This window comes from Denticeps clupeoides, chromosome 5 (assembly GCF_900700375.1).
Source record: "Denticeps clupeoides chromosome 5, fDenClu1.1, whole genome shotgun sequence".
Lineage (NCBI taxonomy): Eukaryota > Metazoa > Chordata > Actinopteri > Clupeiformes > Denticipitidae > Denticeps > Denticeps clupeoides.
In genome coordinates, this window is record NC_041711.1 from 2,430,188 (window position 1) to 2,455,666 (window position 25,479).

At 45.5% G+C, this 25,479-nt stretch overlaps 1 protein-coding gene across 2 annotated transcripts in view; it reads right to left on the reverse strand.

Moving 5' to 3' along the window:
• mindy3 (MINDY lysine 48 deubiquitinase 3) overlaps window positions 1-25,479 on the reverse strand; it is a 31,258-nt gene that overhangs the window by 3,628 nt on the left and 2,151 nt on the right. Inside the window, exons 4-16 of one of the 2 annotated variants that reach the window (XM_028980512.1) lie at window positions 25,367-25,427; window positions 24,520-24,702; window positions 23,963-24,014; window positions 23,057-23,171; window positions 22,898-22,971; window positions 22,549-22,628; window positions 21,630-21,700; window positions 20,625-20,705; window positions 14,477-14,549; window positions 12,923-12,995; window positions 12,517-12,604; window positions 10,990-11,061; window positions 9,053-10,041 (exon numbers count right to left, since the gene is read on the reverse strand). In XM_028980512.1, the coding sequence (XP_028836345.1) occupies window positions 9,892-10,041; window positions 10,990-11,061; window positions 12,517-12,604; window positions 12,923-12,995; window positions 14,477-14,549; window positions 20,625-20,705; window positions 21,630-21,700; window positions 22,549-22,628; window positions 22,898-22,971; window positions 23,057-23,171; window positions 23,963-24,014; window positions 24,520-24,702; window positions 25,367-25,427 (1,173 nt within the window). In that variant the 3' untranslated portion in view covers window positions 9,053-9,891. Of the gene's footprint in view, window positions 1-9,052; window positions 10,042-10,734; window positions 11,062-12,516; window positions 12,605-12,922; window positions 12,996-14,476; window positions 14,550-20,624; window positions 20,706-21,629; window positions 21,701-22,548; window positions 22,629-22,897; window positions 22,972-23,056; window positions 23,172-23,962; window positions 24,015-24,519; window positions 24,703-25,366; window positions 25,428-25,479 lie in introns of those variants that run through there. The other variant, XR_003749802.1, reaches the window with a different exon arrangement.

Here is a 25,479-nt window from a genome sequence, read left to right on the forward strand (position 1 = left end):
ACTTACCAACTCTCTCTCTCACTCACACACTTACCACTCTCTCACACACTCACACACTTACCAACTCTCTTACACACTCACACACTTACCAACTCTCTCTCTCTCATACACACACACACACATACCAACTCTCTCACACACTCACACACTTACCAACTCTCACACACTCACACACTTACCAACTCTCTCTCTCACTCACACACTTACCAACTCTCTCACACACTCACACACTTACCAACTCTCTTACACACTCACACACTTACCAACTCTCTCACACACTTACCAACTCTCTCTCTCTCATACACACACACACACATACCAACTCTCTCACACACTCACCCACTTACCACTCTCACACACTCACACACTTACCAACTCTCTCTCTCTCATACACACACACACTTACCAACTCTCTCACACACTCACACACTTACCAACTCTCTCTCTCTCATACACACACACACACTTACCAACTCTCTCACACACTTACCAACTCTCTCACATACTCACACACTTGCCAACTCTCACACACTCACACACTTACCAACTCTCTCTCTCTCATACACACACACACACACACACACTTACCAACTCTCTCACACACTCACACACTTACCAACTCTCTCACACACACACACACTTACCAACTCTCACACACACACACTTACCAACTCTCCCTCTCTCATACACACACACACACACTTACCAACTCTCTCTCACACACACACACACACACACACACACACACTCTTACCAAATCTCTCTCTCTCTCTCACACACACACACACACTTACCAACTCTCTCACACACATACCAACTCACACACACACACACACACACACACTTACCAACTCTCTCACACACATACCAACTCTCACACACACACACACACACACACACACACTTACCAACTCTCACACACACACAGACACACACACACTTACCAACTCTCTCTCACACACACACACACACACACACACACACTTACCAACTCTCTCACACACACACACACTTACCAACTCTCTCACACACACACACACACACATACCAACTCTCAAACACACACAGACACACACTTACCAACTCTCTCACACACAGACACACACTTACCAACTCTCTCTCACACACACACACTTACCAACTCTCTCTCTCACACACACACACTTCCACACACTTACCAACTCTCACACACACACTCACACACACACTTACCAGCTCTCTCTCACACACACACACACTCACACACTTACCAACTCTCTCACACACACACACACACACACACACACACACACACAGTTAACAACTCACACACACACACTTACCAACTCTCTCTCTCTCTCTCTCTCTCACACACACACACACACACCAACTCTCTCTCTCACACACACACACTCACTTAACAACTCTCTCTTTCTCTCACACATACACAGACACACACACTCACTTAACAACTCTCTCTCTCTCACACACACACACACACAGTTACCAACTGTCTCTCTCTCTCACACACACACACACACACACACACACACACACACTTACCAACTCTCTCACACACTTACCAACTCTCTCACACACTCACACACTTACCAACCCTCTCACACACTCACACACTTACCAACCCTCCCACACACTCACACACTTACCAACTCTCCCTCTCTCATACACACACACACACACGGACCAACTCTCTCACACACTTGACCAACGCGCGCACACACGCACACACGTACCCACACACACACACACGCACACACGACCTAACCCGCCCACACACTGCACACACGGTACCAACGCTCCCGCGCGCAGACACACACACACACACACGGACCAACGCGCGCGCGCGCGCGCTCTCTCTCTCTCTCTCTCACACACACACACACACACACACACTTACCAACTCTCTCTCTCACACACACACACACACATACACACACAGTTACCAATTCTCTCTCTGTCACACACACTCACACTTACTTACTAACTCTCTCACACACACACTCACACAGGCGGGGCACATAATTTTGCATTAATAAAATCTAATAATAGGTTTATAAAAACCAAATAATAATTATTATTTAATCGGAACTGTTGGAGGTTGGAACTATTGCTTATATAAAGAACCGTAATTACGTGTGCGACACTCCAACGTGTAATGATAGGCGTTGGTCACATGCGTTTTTATAAGCTCGTTTTTTTCATTCGAAGCCATTTCCGAAACGGGGATAAAAATACACACACACACAAGATGTGGATGGCCGGGGTCCCAAAAACACGGTGACGTCACGACGACAAGCGCGTCACCGCATCCACCGATCAGACGTAACATCATGACCACAGACAGGCGACGTGAATATGACTGATTATCTTGTCATGAGGAATATTAAACAGTGAATTACAGCATCTCCAAAACTTGCCTTGTCTTGCTCATAATCTGTATTTTGTGCACGTCTGTAAAAAAAACCATGATTGTATATTACATTTATTATATTGTATTGTGCTGCATGAAAGACACCAACCGTTGGAACAGTGTGTCTGCCCGCGTCCAATGTTTTTGTACTTTATGTAGCCGGTTTGTCGACGTCATACAGCAGGAGACTTCAACTAAAATTTAAAGAGGTCCAGTTACAAAAGATTTTTAGAAACAAAGGTCCAGAATATTGTTACTATATATATTGTATAGTTATGTATATATTTACTTTACTTTACTTTACTTTATTTAGCAGACGCTTTTATCCAAAGCGACTTACAATAGGAAGACACCAGCAATTCTCGTTCGATTTCTATAGAATATCGAGTATACAAACTAAGAGCCCTGATAAGGCTTAGACTTGTCATTGAAGAACATGCTCGGAGAGTGTTGGGTGCTAGACTAAGAAAAATTATAATGTATTTATACATTTTGTATTTGTTTGTTCAATGTGTACGCATGTGCATGTGTAAGTGTTAGATTTGTCTGTAATATTTTAGGAATAAGAGGGTTTTCACCTTCTTCTTAAAAGTGGTGATAGTCTCGGCTAGTCGTGTGGAGGAGGGCAGGTTGTTCCACCAGCCAGGGACAACAACGGAGAACAGACATGATTGGAATCGGAGACCCCGTGAAGAAGGAATTTTTAGTCTCCTTTCGTTTGCCGATCTGAGAGAGCGTGCAGGAGTGTATCTAGGTAGTAGTGTGTTGATGTAGGAGGGCGCAGTTCCATTTACAGCCCTGTAGGCAGCATCAAGGATTTGAACTCAATGCGAGCAGCTACCGGGAGCCATATATCACAGCAGCGCATGTATATATACATTATATATATATACACACACACACACACACACACATAACTATATAATTTGTTTTATCAATGATGATTTAATCAACATAGGATGTAATTAATACCCGACTGTCAAATTACAGTTTTTTACAATCTCCATGACAGTTTTTTCAAAACATTTAACAAGTTTCCTAAACTCGTAACGCACCAACACACCTAAAACACGCAATTGGCAAAATGGTTAATTTCATGCTCAAAATCACACATTGTAAACTAAACCCCAAAACTAATTTTCAAAATACAATAATAAACTACCACAGTACACCATGTCTAGCAAAACACTGCAAACATGTTTCAAAATCAAAAAATTACTCAAAACACTAACACATGTTCTCTTCCAACAGGAACATTCAGTCAATCATAACACATTGCCAAAAAAAACACTATCATCAGCTGAAATGACAGAAACTGCATTATTTTATGTGTCAGGTCTGCCCGTATATTTGAAGCCTTTCTACATTTTTGTTTTGTTGGGTTTAGTAAATGCATGCTGCAGAAATTCAATACAAAAAAGTGAATGGCCATCTCAGAGTAGCTTTATAAAATGTACAGTTTATGTAAAAACAAAATACAGACACAGAACTGCTGCAGTACAGACTTTATTTGCAAAAGGACATTACTGCAAGATATACAAACAGAAAAAGCACCGGAATTATAATAAAAAAAAAAAAAAAAAGTAATCTTCTATTCTGCCCGGTCTTCTGCATTTGGCCACATGTTCTCATCCACATCACACCTGATATCTTCTCTGGCAAGGCATCGTGGGAAGAATCTTTTGCCATGCCTTATCCACCCCTGGCAGTGTTCAGCTGTGATGTCTTGGCATGCAGCATCCATTGCATCCAGGAGGGACATTTGGTCATTTTGGTCCATCTCCAGGCTGAGAAAAACTCCTCAATGGGGTTGAGGAAAGGGGAGTAAGGGGCAAGGAAATGGGACATCATCCTTGGATGGGCGTCAAACCAGGCTGTGACTGCACGGGAATGGTGGAATGCCACATTGTCCCATGTGATAATATATATTGGCAAGTGGTCTCCCACCTGTCCCCTTTCTACCTCTGGCACCAGTCTTTCGTGCAGGTCCTCTAAAAACAGGAGAAGGTGGTCGGTGTTGTAGGGGCCTGTATAAGTTATGTTTAGAACATGATGTTATATGTTCTGACATACAGTGTGAAGGCATTTGTAAATTGGGGGGGCAGTGGTGGCCTTGCGGTTAAGGAAGCGGCCCCGTAATCAGAAGGTTGCCGGTTCGAATCCCGATCCGCCAAGGTACCACTGAGGTGCCACTGAGCAAAGCACCGTCCCCACACACTGCTCCCCGGGCGCTTGTCATGGCTGCCCACTGCTCACTCAGGGTGATGGGTTAAATGCAGAGGACAAATTTCACTGTGTGCACCGTGTGCTGTGCTGCTGTGTATCACGTGTGACAATCACTTCCCAAAAAAAAAATTTGACTGTAAAATGACATTGTTTTGGTCTTAGTTGAGCTTGAGCTTGTGTGTAAAAGAAGTTCAAGCATTTTAAATTGGTGTTAACTGTATGCATTTTGTATCAAAGCAACAAGAAATGTGTTAATTGTATAGCCTACAAAGACGGATGTTGTGCTAACCGTGTTAAGAGTTTAGGAAACTTGTTAAATGTTTTGAAAAAACTGTCATATGTATGTTCTATTGTTTCCTAAAGAAGAGTAGGGCTGCGTTTCAAAATAGAAGAAAATAACTCAAATGTTTTAAATAAAGCACTGAACTTCGAGAAAAAACAAAGGGAGGAATTTCAACCTTTTTTCTGTCACATTTTATAGAAGATTAACAAACAAATTTTAACAGTTGAACAGTTTTAGAGGCTCAATTTCTTCCCTCTTATATTCAACTTTTTTGTCCAGCAAGGAAATTGAGCTCTAGTTTGTCCTGCCAGGGTTTAAATCGTGGGCTTGAATGGAGTCAGGGCCACTCTCATACACATGTGGAGGTGCTGGAACGATATTATGTTCACTGTGGAGAAACCTGCCTCGCAGTGGTGTGTGGAGCCAAAATAAGGTCAAGATATACAAGGCTACTTCAGGTTTGAATCCCGATCTCCCAAGGTGCCACTGAGCAAAGCACCGTCCCCACACACTGCTCCCTGGGCCTGTCATGGTGCCCACTGTCACAGCAGTGAAACACAATGCCAATGAATCACTTCATTTTAAAACTTTAAAATACTTTTGTCTCAGGAACTTGTAAGGGTCAGTTCTTTCATCTGCAGAGGCTCAGCATTTGCCCATTCAAAGTGCTGTGTTACTTCCTTTGAGAACCCTCTGACATCAGTGATGAGAAATGGATTCTGAATGAACATGGTTGGCCACTTTGTCCATCTGTTTCTCACTTTCTTTTGCCTTCTGACTCCTTAAAAGAAGATGCTATGTCCCTCCTAATGGACCAAAAGCATGCCAACACCCTGCCTCTGCTGAGCCATCTCACATCGTTGTGCATCGAGCTCTCTGAGGAAGTCATCGTACTCGTCACCTCGGCATGCCCGTGTGACAGAGAGGCGCAGAAGGCAGAGTGACGAATGAGCGGTGAGATATGAGCTCAGCTCGATACTGCTCCTTTCTCCCTGTCATAGCAGGGGCTCCATTTGTGGTTGTTGGAATCGCTTTGTTAACAGTCCCTCATGGCCAGGTAGATGTATACTCCTCTTGAACTGGTCTGAAGGGACGTGTGCCCTAAAAGGTCTTCACAGAATGCTTTGGGGTCACAGCTAAACCTACACATGGTGCCATACGCATGGCTTCGTCTAGCTGGGTTAGCACTTCCCACCACCACAGAAGCCAGAAATAAGGAAGACAGGCATCTGAAGACGATGAGCGATGTAGTGAATGCTGTCCGGTGCGGTGAAGAGTGCTCCGAGCTGTACATCGGGGAAACCAAACAGCTGCTACACAGGAGGATGGCCCAGCACAGAAGGAGCAACACCTCAGGGCCAGAATCAGCGGTGTACCTTCACCGTAAGGACAAAGGACTTTTTTGGACGAGAATGTTCAAATATTGGACAGAGAAGATAGGTGGTTTGAGAGAGGAGTGAGGGAACCCCTCACTCAACACAGGTGGAGGCCTTATCTCCAACTTATAATGCTGCCCTTTCATCCATGCCCAGGAAAATCAGGCCCAATTCACACGTCCACCAGGTCGGCCACATTTAATGACCTGCTTAATGGGGGCAGGAGGAGCTGCCAGGGCGGGGCTGTCACATGACTCGGGGTCCCGGTGGACTGGTCATCTCGCTTCAGATCTGAGTGGGTATGTTTCTTCAAATCTCATGTTTTGTCTCGTTAATAGCATTTCACACTAGCACTTTCAATAAGTGCCACGGGTTTGAACAGACAAGACACTCTGGTTTAGAGCTCCAACTTTGACGAATAAAAAAAAAAAAAAAAAAAGTCTGTCCATTCCGGATTAAACGCTCTATTATTCTTTATATTTCTCACCTGTCTTTCCAGAGCGATTTACAATCAGTAGTTACAGGGACAGTCCCCCCCTGGAGACACTCAGGGTTAAGTGTCCTGCTCAGGGAGACAATGGTAGTAAGTGGGATTTGTACCAGGGTCTTCTGGTTCATAACCGAGTGTGTTACCAACTAGGCTACTACCACCCAGTTGCCGTTTGTTTTCTCGTCTATCGCTCTTTTTCTGCTACTTTCTTCCGTCTTTTTATCAGTCCGCCGTGCATCTCGCACTCTTGTCTCTGTCAAGTCGCAGCGTTTGCCGCCAGGAATGCATGTACGTGATTGGCTGACTGGTATGACGTCAGGGGCTTATCTCGCACGCAATTGGTCAGTGTGTTTTCTAAACTAAACCACCACCAAAACGCCTATAAACCCAGAAATCTATAAAGCTGCAATGGGGAGGAAAGACGCGCTGTCTCGGGTTTATATCATAACTTTATGACGGTCTGTCATTTTGTTTAAATGTTACATGTAGCACCAGGTTCTGTAGCTGAAGTGACAATAAAGCTCAACTTGAACGTGAAGTTGAAGTGTCGAGAGAAATCTCTCTCTCAAACACACACACACACACACACACACATCTTCTCGTCCTGCTCTCTTTCTCTTACAACATAAACACCTCGACTCCAGATTTCTGACATTTTCTGGATGTGGCTTCTTCATCCAACCCCCCCCCCCTAACACACACACACACACACACACAGGTAGCACAACTTCACGCACATAATCAATTCCCCATGGGCCGAGTATGAATGGAATTTCTGGACTTTCACACAGAGAGAGAGAGAGCATAAAAACACGTTTCCTCAAATAGGATTATTATAAATTCTGATCATTCCAAGCAAGATACTGAGCTGTTCAGTACAATACCAAAAAATGCCATTATTTCATTCAGAACACAGACAACATATACAATATTTAAAATTTGATTTGCTTGCTACAGGTCTGAAATAGAATTTTCATGTGTTGAATGATGCACCAAATGTTGTCTGTCGGTGAAAGATCTGGACTGCAGGCGGGCCAGTTCAGACTCTTCACCGATGAAGCCATGCGGTGGTAATACCTGCAGTACGTGGGTCTGCATCGTCCTGCTGAAATACGCCCTGAAAGTCCGGCGTGGAGCACACCTTTAAATACCTTTCAGCATTTCATGTTGTCTCGATCTCGCAGGTCACAGGGCTCAATAAAACTTTGACAGTTGAACAATGTCCTCCCTCTTGTATTCAACTCTGCTACTTTTTTTGTCCAGCGAGAGAATTGAGCTCTAGTTTGTCCTGCCAGGGTTTAAATCGTGGGCTTGAATGGAGTCAGGGCCACTCTCATACACATGTGGAGGTGCTGGAACGATATTATGTTCACTGTGGAGAAACAAGGTCAAGATGTACAAGGCTACTTTTCTCAGACCGGGGAAAGGTGGCACAATAAGAAATAGACAAAACCGTAACTTTGCACAGGACTATAAAATACAATCGATTGGACGAGGACAACATTCAGGACAATTCAGGCAGACGTAATTACGTTACATGTACATTTATTGCTTATTGCGTGGCATATTCATTCAAGTTCAGCGACTGTGCTGTTCTGACCTCGAGGGGAACTAGTCTAGACCAGAGCCTTCAGAGATGGAGGGACCAGGCGAGCAGTACTGGAGGCTCGGAGAGTGCGAGGTGTAAGAAGGGCTCTGAGGTAGGATGGTGCTACTCCATGTTTGGCTTTGTAGGCTACTGAGGAGGGAACGTAGCAGTGGGGCGGTGTGGGAGAATTTGGGAAGGTTCTGCTGCGTTCTGTACTAGTTGTAGAGGCCAGATGGTAGTCAGAGGTGGACCTGCTCGAAGGGAGTTACAGTAATCCTGTCCTGACATTACTAGGGACTGAACCAGTTGACACAAGAACATGTGCCTATGCACGTCCATATCACCAGAGATGCTGAACCCTGATAACACGCTGGAAGGTCTCCCTCCTGTTCCGCCCGCAGGACACACCATCCTTGATAACCAACAGCGTCAAATTTGCACTTACAGAACGTTTTCCATTTCATAGGCGTCTTTTACACTCTTTCACAGATTAGAAGGTATCTGCATCTCTACGACATACTTCCTTAGTTACTACATTCATGTCTTTTTCCTTCAGCCTTCAGTTGCCGCTGTGCCAACTTTTTGGATCTTAAAGCAGGCATCAAATCTGAAATGATCTCATTCAGTGGATAAAGGTTATGTTATCAGTGTTCTGTCACGAATAAAATATGGGCTCATGGGATTGGAAAGTATTTTAATTCTGTACAAACATTAGGAACGTACCACATTCTCTGGAACCCGTCTCACGGCCCCCGTGGGTCATCGTGACCCCCACCACAGTTCCCACCTGTAGCAGCTGGATCACTTCACCTGGACAGGTTGAGAAATGTGGGGGGAACTGGTCCTGGGGGACATGGTCCTACACTTCCGGTAATATTTATTCACGGCAGAGAATCTCTTCCATTTACCTTTCATGGTGAAATGGTTCCGCTCTGATTCAGCTGATCATAAGCAGCGACACTTAAAGAGCTGATGACAGTGTTGGTGAGAGTTCTGGCAACTTCTATGTAGTGCTGGTAAGGGGAGGGTTTCATTTCAAAGACACACAAACAAATGAAGGAGAAAAAAAAAAAAAAAAAAGTCAACTTTATTTCAGAGTACGTCACTGAGTGTCAGAATAAATAGGTTTAACGTTTCTGTTTTCTCCTGTGCAGGCCAGACACAGAATTCTGTACCTGGGACCCTTCCTCTGTGTGTGTGTGTGTGTGTCTAGCTACCTTATCAGTTTGTGATCCAGTCTGAGGAATTGGTCCGCTTGCCCTTTAAACTAGTCACAGAGCAACCGACTATCTTAACGTTCAACATAAACGATGATGAACTGGAGCGACTCTGATTGGCAGGAGGCAAAACAGTCTGAGAGGAAAGATCTGCTCCACATAGAGCTGTAAAATAAATGTAGAAATGTAAAGTGTGTGTGTGTGTGTGTGTGTGTGTGTGTGGGGGGGGGGGGGGTGCAGTGTGTGTAAGGTCCTTTTTCGGGGTGAGGGAATGTTTTGTTGCAGGTGTGGTGTGTTGGTGCTAGTTGAGAGAGGGGGACCTCTCTGTGGTCCACAGTAGTTCAATGTACGGCCATTTGGTCTGTAGGCAGCGTTTCACTGGGGTGTCGTCGGTCCGCACCATCGGGTCCTCAAAGCCCAAAAGCAGCACGGTACCCTCTACATAACACACCTGTCACACACACATACACACACAAAGAGAGAAAGACTATTATACTTTTGGAGTGTTCTTGCCCATCACTCTTCTGACGACATTGCAAACATGAAAACACAGCTGATGTCCATATGGAAGTGTGTGTGTGTGTGTGTGTGTGTGTACGTAAAGCAGCACCCACACACACACACACGGCTGCAGATGTTAACTCTACTCCAGCTGTCCTCTCGCTGTTACAGTACAGCTGGTGGATGGGTCAGCATGGATATGCCAAACACAACAGCCTCTGTACATGTGGTGTGTGTGTGTGTGTGTGTGTGTGTGTGTGAGAGAGAGAGGAACAGAGGGAGTCACTTCCTGTCTAACCTCTAACCATCTATCAAAGTCTGTCTGTTTAGATGATGTAAACATCAGTGTATGAACCAGACTGTATGAGCAGTCAGACATTACAGTCCATCAGAAAGGTAGACAAAACTTCACTGTCATGCACACACAATGTTACTGGTATCACTGTGAGGACCTAGTGAAATATGTCCCTCTGCCGTCTAATCGCACCCCTGAACTTCGCCTTGAACTTCTATTTTATTAAATTCTCTTAAATAAGCATCTTCACTTTTGCACACTTCTACAGTGTGTGTCATCCAGGAAACAGAACGGAACTGCCAAGAGATTCCCTTTCCTGCCTACTGCTAATGCATTTAGCAGGCTGACACACACACACACACACACACACAGGTACAGGCTATTGCTACTGGTTAAGGATGAGAGAGTCTGAAGTACTGCCAGGTGGGAATTTCATTCAGGCTCTATGGAACAGTGTGTAGGATGTGTGTGAGCTACAAACCACTTCCTAATTTTAAGAGGGTAATAACCATGGCGACTTCAGAGCAGCACAGAGCCGCTGAAGTGTCTGGGGCTGGATGTGGGTAAGGAGCGCCACACACACTCATTGTGTGTGTATCGTACCTTCTCGTTATGGTTGGACTGCTTCAGGCCGTTGTAGTGAAACACAGAAAACGAGTCGGGGACTCCAGATTCCTGCATGAGAGAATGAGAGAAGGTCAGGTGTGTTGTCAGTGTGTGTGTGTGGAGTGTTTTTAAATAGAAGGCGCTCATGTGGCATGGTTCAGACTCTTCCATGAGGTGGCCATCTGCTGACCATCCATCTCCATCATGAAATTAACCACCACCCCACACCCGCCCTGCACTTCTCCATCCAGGTCCAACCACAACCACCCCACGGCCACCAGAACTTATTCATCCACAACAGACCACAACCACCCCACACACACCAGCACTTCTCAATCCAGGTCCGACCACCATCACCACCCCATGGCCATCAGCATTTCTTCATCCAGGTCTGACCACCACTACCCCACACCCACCAGCACTTCTCCATCCAGGTCCAACCACAACCACCCCACGCCACGTCAGACCACCACCACCCCCCCACGGCCACTAGCACTTCTCCATCCAGGTCTTACCAGCATCACCAGCACTTCTCTGTCTCTGTCCAGGTCTGACAACCACCACCCCACACACACCAGAACTTCTTCATCCAGGTCCAACCACCACCCCACGGCAACCAGCACTTCCCAATCCAGGTTAGACCACAACCTCCCCACACCCACCAGCACTTCTCCATCCAGATCAGACCACCACCAACTCCAGGTTCGACCACCACCCCACAGCAACCAGCACTTCTCCATCCAGGTCTGACCAGAACCACCAGCACTTCTCCATCCAGGTCCGACCACCATCACCTCACGGCCACCAGCCTTTCTCAATCCAGCTCTGACCACCACCAGCAGTTCTCCATCCAGGTCATGTCATGCTATTTAAAAACACTCTGTTTGAGAGTTACAACAAGTGATAGCTTTACACCCCACACCCGCCTAATCCTCAGTGGTTCAGTCCAACGATCCATTTCTCTGGTGGGAGGGGCTGCTGCTGCACTGCGAGGTGCAGAGCAGAGCGGCGTGTATGTAGTTGCATGCATTAAAACTGGTTCTTGGTCACTACACTTGTTCAACAAGCACAGCACAGGACACATAAAGCTACAGTTCAGCTCCTTTGTGCAAAGTCTGGCATGTTCCACATAGACAACGTCTACTGTCATCTTAAGCAGCGTGATGTGTGATATTAACGCTGGGTTAGGAGAGGAAGAGCATCCAAAAACATGTAGACAGGTAGCATATGGACTAATAAAGAACAACAGATATTATTTCATATTATATTAGACATGAGCTTTTTTTAATGTCCCCCTCAGGAATTACTGTCTAATGTCCCCCCAAACAATGATGAGGGATTTTCACCCCTGGCCACAGCCAAAAGCACTTCTCCATCCAGGTCTGGCAAAGAAGAGAGAAAACTGGTCCGAACAGAAGAATGACCTGTCCAGTTAGGTAAGTGGGCGTTATGTGTGTGTGTGTGTGTGTGTGTGTGTGTGTGATCGTAGCAATGGAGGATCAACACACCCATGGCACATTTTACCTGGTCTGGGAAAAACTCCACCAGGAAGGGGCCCAGCAGCACAATCCCCAACCCTTCAGGATCCAGCTTTGACTTCATCAGATTCACACTGAAACACACAGTGTCTCCAGATGAGTGAGTCTGTGTCTCTGTGTGTGTGTGTGTGTGTATGTGTGGATATTTGGAGCTCTGATGACAGGCAGGACTAACTGAGTGTTAAAAACAATCAAATCAATCCACCTCAGAATACATTTTATAATGGGCTTGGTGAGTAGCAGCCAAATTTGGAAGCAGTGATATGATGTGGGATTACACTCTGTCTCTCTCACACACACACACAAAATTTTACTTTTTAAGGAAGAAATGAAACAGCTTGGCTGTGTCACACATCTGATAACTGCAACACACACACATACACACAACTTACTATTCTGGTTCGGACACAAGATCCAAGGCCTTCATCACATCCTCCAACAACGTGCCAGGAATGAAGCCTTTATCTGAGAGACACATAAACAGAGTTTAAAAATCACATCAACTGGTTGAATCTGACACTTTTCAGCATCTTCAACACACACGCGTGCGCGCACACACACACACACACACACACAAACTTTGGCAAGTAGATTTGTTTTACATTCCTCTTGTCGAATCTGACTGGATTATTTTCAGCTGCTTCACAACAGAGGCAGATATTCACTGTATTTGGGGAATAATCTGGCAATATAACTTATTTAAAGCAGAAGACACTCAACAGTCTGTTTCTGACAGTGTATATACACACTCACACACACTTTTAAGCCTCCTCAGGAACTGCTTGCACACGCGCACACAACTAGCTTTGTTTTACCCTCCTCTTGTTGAATCTGACTGGATTATTTTCAGATGCTCAGGAACATTTTGAACACACACACACACACACGAACATCAGTGTGTACGACTGCCTGGACTGCTAACAGACATTAGAATTTATATGTTTTTTTTGGAAACTGCCTGTGTCAGTGTCTGGTGTGTGTGTGTGTGTGTGTGTGTGTGCGTGTGCGTGTGCGCGCGAGTGAGAGAGATTACACGGAAACTGAACGATACCCCAGCATATTGTTCTTATAAAGGGGAGTCAGAAGAGTCAAGAATGTTGTTTACAGTGTTAAAGAGATTATGCTTCAAATTCTCCTCCTCCTACAACACACACACACACACACACACACACACACACACACACACACACACACCCCTCTCCAACACACAGACACTCACTATTTGTTGATCACGAAGCTACCAAACTCTGACCCTGTACATCTGGAACAACACAATTGCGTGTGTGTGTGTGTGTGTGTGTGTGTGTGTTTGGAAGTGACTCTAAGCTCTCTGTGTGTGTGTGTGTGTGTGTTGGACTAAAGTCTGTTTTGAAATAATGAATGAAAACATGCAAACCTCGATTCTGTTTTTCTCTCTCCTGTCTGTCCACCCACCCACACACACACACACACACACACACACACACAGCTACGTGCGTGCGTGTGTGTATGAAAGAAGTGTGATCTTTGTGGTCTTTAAGGCCTTATGGATTAAGGCAGAAAACCCAAACAAAAATGAAACTGTGTATATACAGATTTCTCTTGAACCGAACCCTCACCGCCGCCGGCAACGGGGCGGAAAGACGTGGCGGCGTGTAAAGTGAGCATCACAATGGAACTGAACTCCTGTGACGGCCTTGTGACCCGACACTGATGAGGTTTAGAGCTGTGTGAGTCACAAAACGATCACTTGGTTTTTAACAACGACCTGTCTGGAATTGAAAGGTCCCAACATGCACCTCTCCACATTCGTAAGTGCGGACACAGCATGCTCGTCACTCTCTGTATCAGGCAGAATCATGTATTCATCCCAGGCATCCGCCTGAGGATGAAGGTGAGTGCAGATGGTAGAATGAGAGGATTAATGCTGTTGATGAGGGGAGGGTGTGCGTGTGTGTGTGTGTTACCTTCCGGGTCGTACGTCTGGAAAACTCTCCGGGCCTGTTCTGATGGAGACTCAGGAGCTACCAGAGCTAATTCCTAGAGACAGACAGAGGGACCGAGAGACAGATAGTAACTGTATTTGGGGAAATCAATAAATCAACAATAAAACTCGTTTACATCAGAAAGCCCTTAGCAGTCTGTGTCTGACAGCGCGCACACACACACACACACACATACTTCTAACAGAAGTAAATTAGAGGACAGTGTGTGTGTGCATGTGTACACATCACTGTTGTGCTGTTGCCATCTTTACTTACTGTTTTTCAGAATCCCTCAGACAACACGGTACTCACGCACACACAAAGTCAAAAACCATCTAATCTCCTATCTGAGCTCTTACATCCTTACATGGAGCTCCAGGGCCAAAACAGCCAGATGATACAGTCACCAAAGTATTCTACAGGAGAAACAACACACACTCACATTCCTAAGAAAAGAACAGAGTGACATAAAGACGGTTTGGGCGTGGTTAGGGGAGATGATGTGAGCCACTGGTCACACCACCAGGGTCAAAATAAAAAATACTGAAGCTGAGCAGTTCATGACAGTGAGACATTTTTACAAAGCCACCACTGATGTGTGTGTGTGTGTGTGTGTGTGTGTGTGTGTGATATACTCTGGGGGTTAGTAAGTCTTCAGAGATCAGCAGCTTAGCCAAGACTCTGAGTTTAACCTTAAAAGGTGTGTATGTGTGTTTGTGAAACACAACCTGTGCTTTTCTTTTAACTGCAGGCCTCTGTATAAATTCCAGACAAGATGACAACGTTCAGCACACAGGAAAAACACATTTACACTTACTTCCACACACACACACACACACACACACACACACACACACACAGCCTGCCAAAATTAACTTGCCACCTGGATATACATGAGTGCTTAATTGGTTAATTAATGCAGTGATGAATATATTTAAACTGGCAACATGCTATTTAATCTTAAGTGATTAAATCTTAAGGCTGGGCTATGCAGTGCTATGTATGGAGCTGGGATATGCGGAGCTGTGCAGGGCTGTGCAGTGCTGGGCTTTATGGGGCTGGCTTGTGTGGTGCTGACCTGTATGGTGCTGGGCTGTGCTGACCTGTATGGTGCTGGGATGTGTGGTGCTGGGCTGTGCTGACCTGTATGGTGCTGGAATGTGTGATGCTGGGCTGTGCTGACCTGTATGGTGCTGGGATGTGTGGTGCTGGGCTGTGCTGACCTGTATGGTGCTGGAATGTGTGATGCTGGGCTGTGCTGACCTGTATGGTGCTGGGATGTGTGGTGCTGGGCTGTGCTGACCTGTATGGTGCTGGGATGTGTGGTGCTGGGCTGTGCTGACCTGTATGGTGCTGGGATGTGTGATGCTGGGCTGTGGTGACCTGTATGGTGCTGGGATGTGTGGTGCTGGGCTGTGCTGACCTGTATGGTGCTGGAATGTGTGATGCTGGGCTGTGCTGACCTGTATGGTGCTGGGATGTGTGGTGCTGGGCTGTGCTGACCTGTATGGTGCTGGGATGTGTGGTGCTGGGCTGTGCTGACCTGTATGGTGCTGGGATGTGTGATGCTGGGCTGTGGTGACCTGTATGGTGCTGGGATGTGTGATGCTGGGCTGTGGTGACCTGTATGGTGCTGGGATGTGTGATGCTGGGCTGTGCTGACCTGTATGGTGCTGGGATGTGTGATGCTGGGCTGTGGTGACCTGTATGGTGCTGGAATGTGTGATGCTGGGCTGTGCTGACCTGTATGGTGCTGGAATGTGTGATGCTGGGGCTGTGCTGACCTGTATGGTGCTTGGGATGTGTGATGCTGGGCTGTGGGGACCTGTATGGTGCTGGAATGTGTGATGCTGGGCTGTGCTGACCTGTATGGGTGCTGGAATGTGTGATGCTGGGCTGTGTGACCTGTATGGGTGCTGGGATGTGTGATGCTGGGCTGTGGTGACCTGTATGGTGCTGGAATGTGTGATGCTGGGCTGTGCTGACCTGTATGGTGCGGGATGTGTGATGCTGGGCTGTGCTGACCTGTATGGTGCTGGGGATGTGTGATGCTGGGCTGTGGTGACCTGTATGGTGCTGGGATGTGTGATGCTGGGCTGTGGTGACCTGTATGGTGCTGGGCTGTGCTGACCTGTATGGTGCTGGGCTGTGCTGACCTGTATGGTGCTGGGCTGTGCTGACCTGTATGGTGCTGGGCTGTGTGGTGCTGGGCTGTGCTGACCTGTATGGTGCTGGGATGTGTGGTGCTGGGCTGTGCTGACCTGTATGGTGCTGGGATGTGTGATGCTGGGCTGTGGTGACCTGTATGGTGCTGGGATGTGTGGTGCTGGGCTGTGCTGACCTGTATGGTGCTGGAATGTGTGATGCTGGGCTGTGCTGACCTGTATGGTGCTGGGATGTGTGATGCTGGGCTGTGCTGACCTGTATGGTGCTGGGATGTGTGGTGCTGGGCTGTGCTGACCTGTATGGTGCTGGGATGTGTGATGCTGGGCTGTGGTGACCTGTATGGTGCTGGGATGTGTGATGCTGGGCTGTGGTGACCTGTATGGTGCTGGGATGTGTGATGCTGGGCTGTGCTGACCTGTATGGTGCTGGGATGTGTGATGCTGGGCTGTGGTGACCTGTATGGTGCTGGAATGTGTGATGCTGGGCTGTGCTGACCTGTATGGTGCTGGAATGTGTGATGCTGGGCTGTGCTGACCTGTATGGTGCTGGGATGTGTGATGCTGGGCTGTGGTGACCTGTATGGTGCTGGAATGTGTGATGCTGGGCTGTGCTGACCTGTATGGTGCTGGAATGTGTGATGCTGGGCTGTGCTGACCTGTATGGTGCTGGGATGTGTGATGCTGGGCTGTGCTGACCTGTATGGTGCTGGAATGTGTGATGCTGGGCTGTGCTGACCTGTATGGTGCTGGGATGTGTGATGCTGGGCTGTGCTGACCTGTATGGTGCTGGGATGTGTGATGCTGGGCTGTGCTGACCTGTATGGTGCTGGAATGTGTGATGCTGGGCTGTGCTGACCTGTATGGTGCTGGGCTGTGCTGACCTGTATGGTGCTGGGCTGTGCTGACCTGTATGGTGCTGGGATGTGTGATGCTGGGCTGTGGTGACCTGTATGGTGCTGGAATGTGTGATGCTGGGCTGTGCTGACCTGTATGGTGCTGGGATGTGTGATGCTGGGCTGTGCTGACCTGTATGGTGCTGGGATGTGTGATGCTGGGCTGTGCTGACCTGTATGGTGCTGGAATGTGTGATGCTGGGCTGTGCTGACCTGTATGGTGCTGGGCTGTGCTGACCTGTATGGTGCTGGGCTGTGCTGACCTGTATGGTGCTGGGCTGTGCTGACCTGTATGGTGCTGGGCTGTGCTGACCTGTATGGTGCTGGGCTGTGCTGACCTGTATGGTGCTGGGATGTGTGGTGCTGGGCTGTGGTGACCTGTATGGTGCTGGGATGTGTGGTGCTGGGCTGTGGTGACCTGTATGGTGCTGGAATGTGTGATGCTGGGCTGTGCATAGCTGTGTGATGCTAGGCTAGGTTGGATGGTGCTAGGCTGGACTATGCGGTAGAGTGCTGTGCTAAAATCTCTGTACTCAAACAAATTCATAAAGATGAAGAGAATTTGTTACATGAAGACTCAGATAAAAATGTCAGCAGGCACTTTAACTCTGGTTTGTCCCTATACTTTCCTTTCTTTGTGAATCGTTTACATCCCACTAAGATATAAACAATAGAATGAACACACACACACCCCTTAATTGTGGATGTGGAGGAAAAGTGCCGACATCTGATACACGTCCTTAACACACTCTCAGAGTCTGTCTCCTGGGTGTGTGTTCTACACGTCTCAGCCTTTGTTAGTAAAGTAGCCTTATTCACACTCACATCCATGAACAGTGGATGTACGTGTTCCCAGAAAAAGACACAAAAGGATGCTACATGAATAAAAGCCCATTTAGGTGTGTGTGTTGCACAGTTACACACAAACACACAATTTCTGACAAAGGAATGAAGGGATGATTAATGATGTTGTCAGGAGATACAAGCAACTGTGAGGCTCAATATCTTGGGAAACACACAGTCACACACATTCAACTTTGATCTTGTGCCCCTGCAGGGATATAAAATTTTATATCTGGCTGGAATCTATTATGTGATGCCTCCCTCCTAACACACACACACACACACACACACACACACACACACACACACACCGTCTCTCAACACACTCAAATTCCTCATAGTTCCCTTTAGTGTGTTTTCCTGCTTCTGTGCATTTCAGTCTGAGCATGTACCGCTTTGTAAATCAGTGAGACATGAGCCTATAGAGCTTCAGCTGGTTTCTCCATTAGTCACAGAAAGAAAAAAAAAAAAAGACTCACACACACACACACACACACACACACACACACACACACATCACAATACCAGTAAAAACGTGTATGATAAACGCAGAGATGCAACCTTGACTAAACTAGAGATGAAAATCAAGTCAAATCTCACAGCATCCAAAACGGTGACAAATGATCACAATAAACGCGGCTTATTGCGCAGCTTCCACTTCATGGAGTTGAAGTGATGTTGGACTGGTTATGGCACTGAATATTATTTTGCTGTTTTACAATGTTGACAACATTTGAAGGATATGAATAAGTGAACGCGTGTCTTGTCTTGATATTTGCTTGATGTGCTAAAATGTTGAGTTGATCTTTACTTTTTTCAGGGCCAGTTCAGTCCACAGGCTGAAAATATTTATTAAATGTGATAATTTATCATCATATCAGGGTCTTCATGTTTTGATGATTTATTAGTCTATACTTCATCCTAACTGAAAGAGTCATGTTGTTGTGGACATTATACATTTGAATGGAGGAATAAGTAATGATGAAAGGGATGTGGTTGTGGACCTGAGGGTGATGGGGGTTCAGGGTGGTGTTATGTCCCCGTCTCACACCTCCCTGCTCTCGCCTTCACTTTGTATGTGAGCACAGATCTCATTACAGCGCATTACAAGCTGCTCAGGTTTCTTCGATGCTGTGCAAAAAAAGAGGAGTCTTTATTCTATTACACACACACACACACACACACACACACACACACACACACACACCACCCCAAAAGGGTCTATGCCCCCCGATGGGACTGCAGAGTGGCTTAAAATATGGAGGAGAGGGGATCATTCTTGCAGTTCTGTATTCTTGGCTGAATCAGATAGGAAGAATAAATCCCATCACTGCCTAAAAGCCTCCACACACACACAATAACTCTCTTACATATTCAGAAATCCCAAAAGACACACATGGCTCAAATTCATTACATGTGAACACACAGATCTACAACTACACACAATAGTAAACTCATAGAGAGGGAAACACACAAAATTTACATGATAATCTCCATAATCTGCACACACTGAAACATGAGGCCGATTGTTGCCAGCATTTCTTTGTGTGTGTGTGTGTGTGTGTGTGTGTGTGTGTGTGTGGGGAGAGGTATCACAGGAGTCACATCTCCACTGAGCATAAAGCACATGAGCAGCCAGTCTCTTTAAAAAACATACCTGAACAGAGAATGAGTAGGGGTGTGTGTGTGTGTGTGTGGTGGGGTTTTGGCAGCCTTACGAAGTTATGGCCAGAGCCAGAACACCACCACTCTGGCTGCCTTATAAGTCCACAAGCCTCCTCTCTCTCTCTCTCCCCTCTCTGCCTCCATCCCAATATGAAGAGTGTTACGGAACACATTCTTGCGTTTTGGGTTCAATTTAAAAGTAATGAAATCGAGAGGGGGAAGAAAAAAAAAAAAGAGAAAAAGACAGACGTGCCGTCTGCCAAGAGCCTAAATTAGAGAGCGAGGGAGAGATAGAGGTATGCACTGGATAAAGAAACCCCGAGGAAAAAACTGGCCTCTGTTTCAGATCAATATCGACACGCAGTCAGAATAGTAAAGCTAACGACTCCATCTAATCAGATCAATTCACGAGGTAGCAGAAGAACAGCGTCCCTGGAAAAAAGAACGAACGAATGACCAGCCTAAAGACATGCAGACCAGAATTATAGGCTTATTGGATATTTATCTTAACTTTTATTTATAGCTTTTGAATATATATATGTGTGTGTGTGTTCTGAGGCTCACCTTGGTGAAGAACACAGACAGGTGCGTCTCGCTGCCCAGAATCCAGATGGGATATTTGGGGGATTTGAGGAACGACCCCACCTGCAGAGAGGCATGTTAGTATTATTTTTATTAAATAGCTAATTGTGCATTTATTCATTAGACTCTGACCTTATCCCCCAAAGTAAATATTCGTTTATACCTGACAGACAAAAATGGATGTAGATTTAGGTTTTTGGAAGAAATGGATTCTGTAAAATGCATGTAAACATCTGAAGAGAATTATTCACTTAATCTGTTTATTCACTTGAATCTGATTATGCTGTGGACCAATAAAAGACATAAATATACAGTGTTCTTTTAATAGCACAGATCAGTGCGTGTGTGTGTTTACATGTTCATCTAAGGAATCTCCGCAAAACGTCCTGAGGATGTTGTCGATTAAACACACACACACACACACACACACACACCATAAAGCCTGATTCTCACAGAAACACACACATTGCTGGTGGAGACGTGGTTTCTGGCTGGAGTGGTCCCAGCAAAACCAAATAATCATCATCATTTTCATTCTCGAACATGACACACACACACACACACATTCTGAAGCAGATCACTATAATCATTGTGTAGGAGTGCATACAGTGGATACTGAAAACGTTCACTATAGTGTGTTTATTGTGATGAGCAGTTTGTGTTTGATGCTGAGGTAAGAATGTGTGTGTGATCATCAACATTGTGGTTTTGTTTTGGCTCGAGAGTCACTGTGTGTGTGTTGTACATGGAGTGGAATTTTCAGCTACGGGCCAGTCTGACTCTCGGTAAAGTGTAACTGTGTGTGACGGTCAACAGAATCCGGACTGCAGTCGGTCCAACAAAACGTCTGGAAATGGGGAGAATTCACTTGCAGCTCCTCCACAGCACACAGGACGTGTGAGGAACAAGACAAGCGTTCCAGGGTGGGGGCGGACAGTTGACACCGCCGTAGTCTAATGATGTCAGGTGGGACACCATGTTGCTTACCTTACAGTAGCGAAGTGACTCCATGAGTGTGAGAAACCCAACCGAAGCCTGTTCATGGATCCCCTTCAGCCCTGAAATGCACACACACACACCACAAACTGAAAAGTAGAAACTGTATTCATATTGTTTGCATGTTTCAGGCATGTGTGTACAAAGGTGTTCAAGTCATTTCACAGTTACTGGGGACATAAAAATTCTTAAGTTGTTAAATGGCGCCGCCTTCAGGTGATAAATATGTATCTCCACTCAAAAGGTTCATTACTGCTGCTGTATTTGTATATAGAGCAGTGGTTGGGTAATATAAGAAAGAGAAAAAAAAACACTCATATTGAGCAATATTACATTTTATCACGATTTTAACAAAAAACGATAACTGTAACAAGATAAGTACAAAATATAGAAACATGCACTCATTCATATTTTAGAGGCAGTGAACTGAGAAAACATGTCCAATGCTGATTATCGTAATCACAAATCATTAATTGTGATCCTGTAATGGCCCCTAAATAGGTTTAAATTCATTTAATTAATGCAACCCTCAGACACAAAAGAAAAAATTCCTTCAGCAAAAAAAAAAAAAAAAAAAAGAGCTCAGCGCTAGTTTTTAAAAACCACCTCACCCTTGCTTTTAACACAGTGTGCAGTGTTTTATGTGGTTCTTATGTAGTCCTTTTATAATTCTTTTACTATGTTGTCTTAAATGTTTTCTGTTTTATTCGACACCATGTTTTAATGAAATTGCTGTATGGTCTCTTATTTTATTCTAGATTTTTATTGAACATGCTTTATAAATAAATATTGTGTGGTATGGTATAGTCTAGATCGATTCAAAATACTTGACTTGAGAATGTAATTCATATCATAACTGAAATATCAGTTATGCCCAGCCTTCCTTCCACCATCCAAGTCTTAAACTCACTCATTCCAGAACACTCTCTATCTCCATCCCAGACGTTTGACGCGGCACGACCAGACAGCAGGAGGTTGATCAGGCTCTGACTGTGTGAATGAAGAGAGAAAGGTCACTTAAAGAGACAGGGCAAAATAAAATAATAAAAATATATATATTTTCTCCGGTCTGGAGAGCAGATGTTCTTCTCCAGAAAGGATGAAATCCACAGACGTTGTGAGCTGCTTCGACAAGGAACTGTTTCCTTTCTATGGAACAGCCATTCATATGGAAGGTGATGTTCCGACACAAATCTGCTGACAAGGTCTGAAGATATTCTGGAGGTGAAACGCAGCACACAGTAGTAAAAGCTCCAGACCTGCCATGGCCGAAAACTGGCTCAATGAGGGTCTCTGACGGGTCTTCAATCTCGTTCCGGATGTTCTCAATTCCCTACATATACATAGAGCAGAGTATTAAGAAAAGGCACTAATAAAAATACACACACACACAAACAAACACACACACACATACATACCTTGGTCAGAATGACTGAGTAGAGGAAGAGCAGGACCCCGAACTTATTCCTCCAGCTGTCATACAGAGACAACACCACCTCCCTCAGCTCACACACAGAGCTCACAGTCTGCTTACTGAAACACACGCACACACACACGCCTGGGTTAGAAGAGAAAAAATGTCTGCCTATGTTTCTGCAGTGGCTAGAAATGGTGATAGGTGTAAAGAGTGCTTTAGTCATTCTGCTTCACAATACAGAGAGCGGCGGCTCAGACGGTCGGATTTGGAATTTGTCCAAAAGGTCACCTCCCGTTTCTCACCCACCCCTCCCCTAAAACATTATCTCAACCGACCGTCATGGCTTCCGAACAAGTGAACCATTGCAGTTACTTGGAAGATGGATGTAAAAATGAGAACAAATGTTTTGTTTAGTTCATTCACGCGAGACTTTGAAGAACCAGTGGGTTCACTTTATTTTTTCTGGAAAAAACGCAATACGACTTCCTGTCTGCGCCAAACATTGTTATTTGTGAATGGTGTTGATGCAGTCAGTTCACCTAAACTTCTATAGGCCGCTCTCCTCCTCGTCCCGCCTCTCTCCTCCTCATTAGCATTTAAAGCTACAGACTGTGAACCGATCTCATTGTGGGACTGGATCAAAGTGTCTAATTCTGCACCACGGCACAGAATTTCGGAAAGAGACTTCAGATACAGCATTAGGGGACCAACAAAAACGAAATAAATAATAAAAAAAAAAAAATTATAAAAAAAAATTGAGGGACCTTTAAGTGTCAGAGTATTTAGATCCTCCAGTAGCTTGCATCTATGCAACCCTAACCAGTGGACCCAGAAATACTAGAAGACTTATTTTCAAACAGTCTTGAATGGGTATGAAATGTGAGTGTAGTTATGAAACATCACTTACTGAATCAGAGAGTGAAACCGATCAAAGCCAATCTCCTCAGCAGGCAACGCAGCTACACAAACACACACACACACACACACAGAAGAAAAGTCCACACATCATCACACTACAGATCAGGTCTCAGTGTTAGCCCAGCATTCCGATAACCGTCTGGTTAGTTAATTCATCTGAAAACACACATACTGTAAGTGCATTTTAAGCCATTTTTACAGCCATGATTCAGCACTGTTTTACCCTTCTTTATCCCACCGTTTTGGTAGGTTCGTAGGTTCATCACTGAAGGCTACCAACATTCAACCAAATATTGGTTGGCTGTAAATATATACCGGAGCCTAATTTTGTGCTTTCACCCCTATATCTGAGGGGTCCATTCAGTCACTGGAAATGTTTTTTTTTGTTATATGTTTCCAGCACAACTTTTAACTTCTGCCATGATTAACCTGTAATCAAAATGCTCCAAAAATTCACGGGAGGTCCTATGAAAGATCAGCACTGCTGTGGATGGCAAATGTCCTTGGCTTATTGCCGAAGCGCGTCACTGTGGGATCTGGACTCACCGGGCGTGTGCTGCTCTGTGGAGCGGCTCGGCTCCGGCTGCGAGGGGTCCGCGTTCTCCACCGCCACGTCGGCGTTCTTCCTCCGCGACCAGGCCGCCAGGCTGAAGGTGTGCGCCTGACTCTGGCACGCTGACTCCAGCAGCTCACTGAGAGTGGAGCAGAGCAAACTCTTCTGTTCCTCCTCTGCAGCCGCGTGTGTACATGGGAGAGGAGTCATTATGAAAACAAGTGTAAGAACAGACAGCATCTTCTTATAATGGTGGTTAAAATCGATCCAACCAATTCAGACTCACAAGCACAAAAAAAAAATAAAAAAATGTCATTGTGATAAACAGCACAGCACACGGTGACACAAAGAAATCTGTCCTCTGCTTTTAACCATCACCCTTACTGAGCAGTGGGCAGCCATGACAGGTGGCCGGGAATCAGTGTGTGGGGACGGTGCTTTGCTCAGTGGCACCTCAGTGGCACCTTGGCAGACCGGGATTCGACCCGGGGCTGCTTCCTTAACCGCTAAGCCACCACTGCCCCATTCATTTGAAAGTACACTACAGCCCAGCCATTCCACCAAAATGAACATAGAAACACTTACATTACAAATACTTGAAACAAAATGTAGTGGACTGCTTATCAATGTTTTTGGATTGCAGTGATTTTGGAAAATACATATCAGGATTGAGCAGGATGCACAAAGTTGTATATTAGTGTTAATAGGGAAATAATGTGCCTATCTATATAAAAGGAATTGAGGAATTGAACCTGGGACTCCTCTGGTTTGGTAGGCCACCCTTGTGCAAGTTTTGTCCCTATATGTTACTGATCTGGTGAAGAAACACTCAGGCCTCACCTGAGATTTCTCTCCAGTTGGCGTTTTCAGCGTTAAACAGCAGATTCTTCAGTACAAATGCCTGAAACAAACATACACAAAAACCAAAAAAAAATCTGACTGTGGTGAGGAAG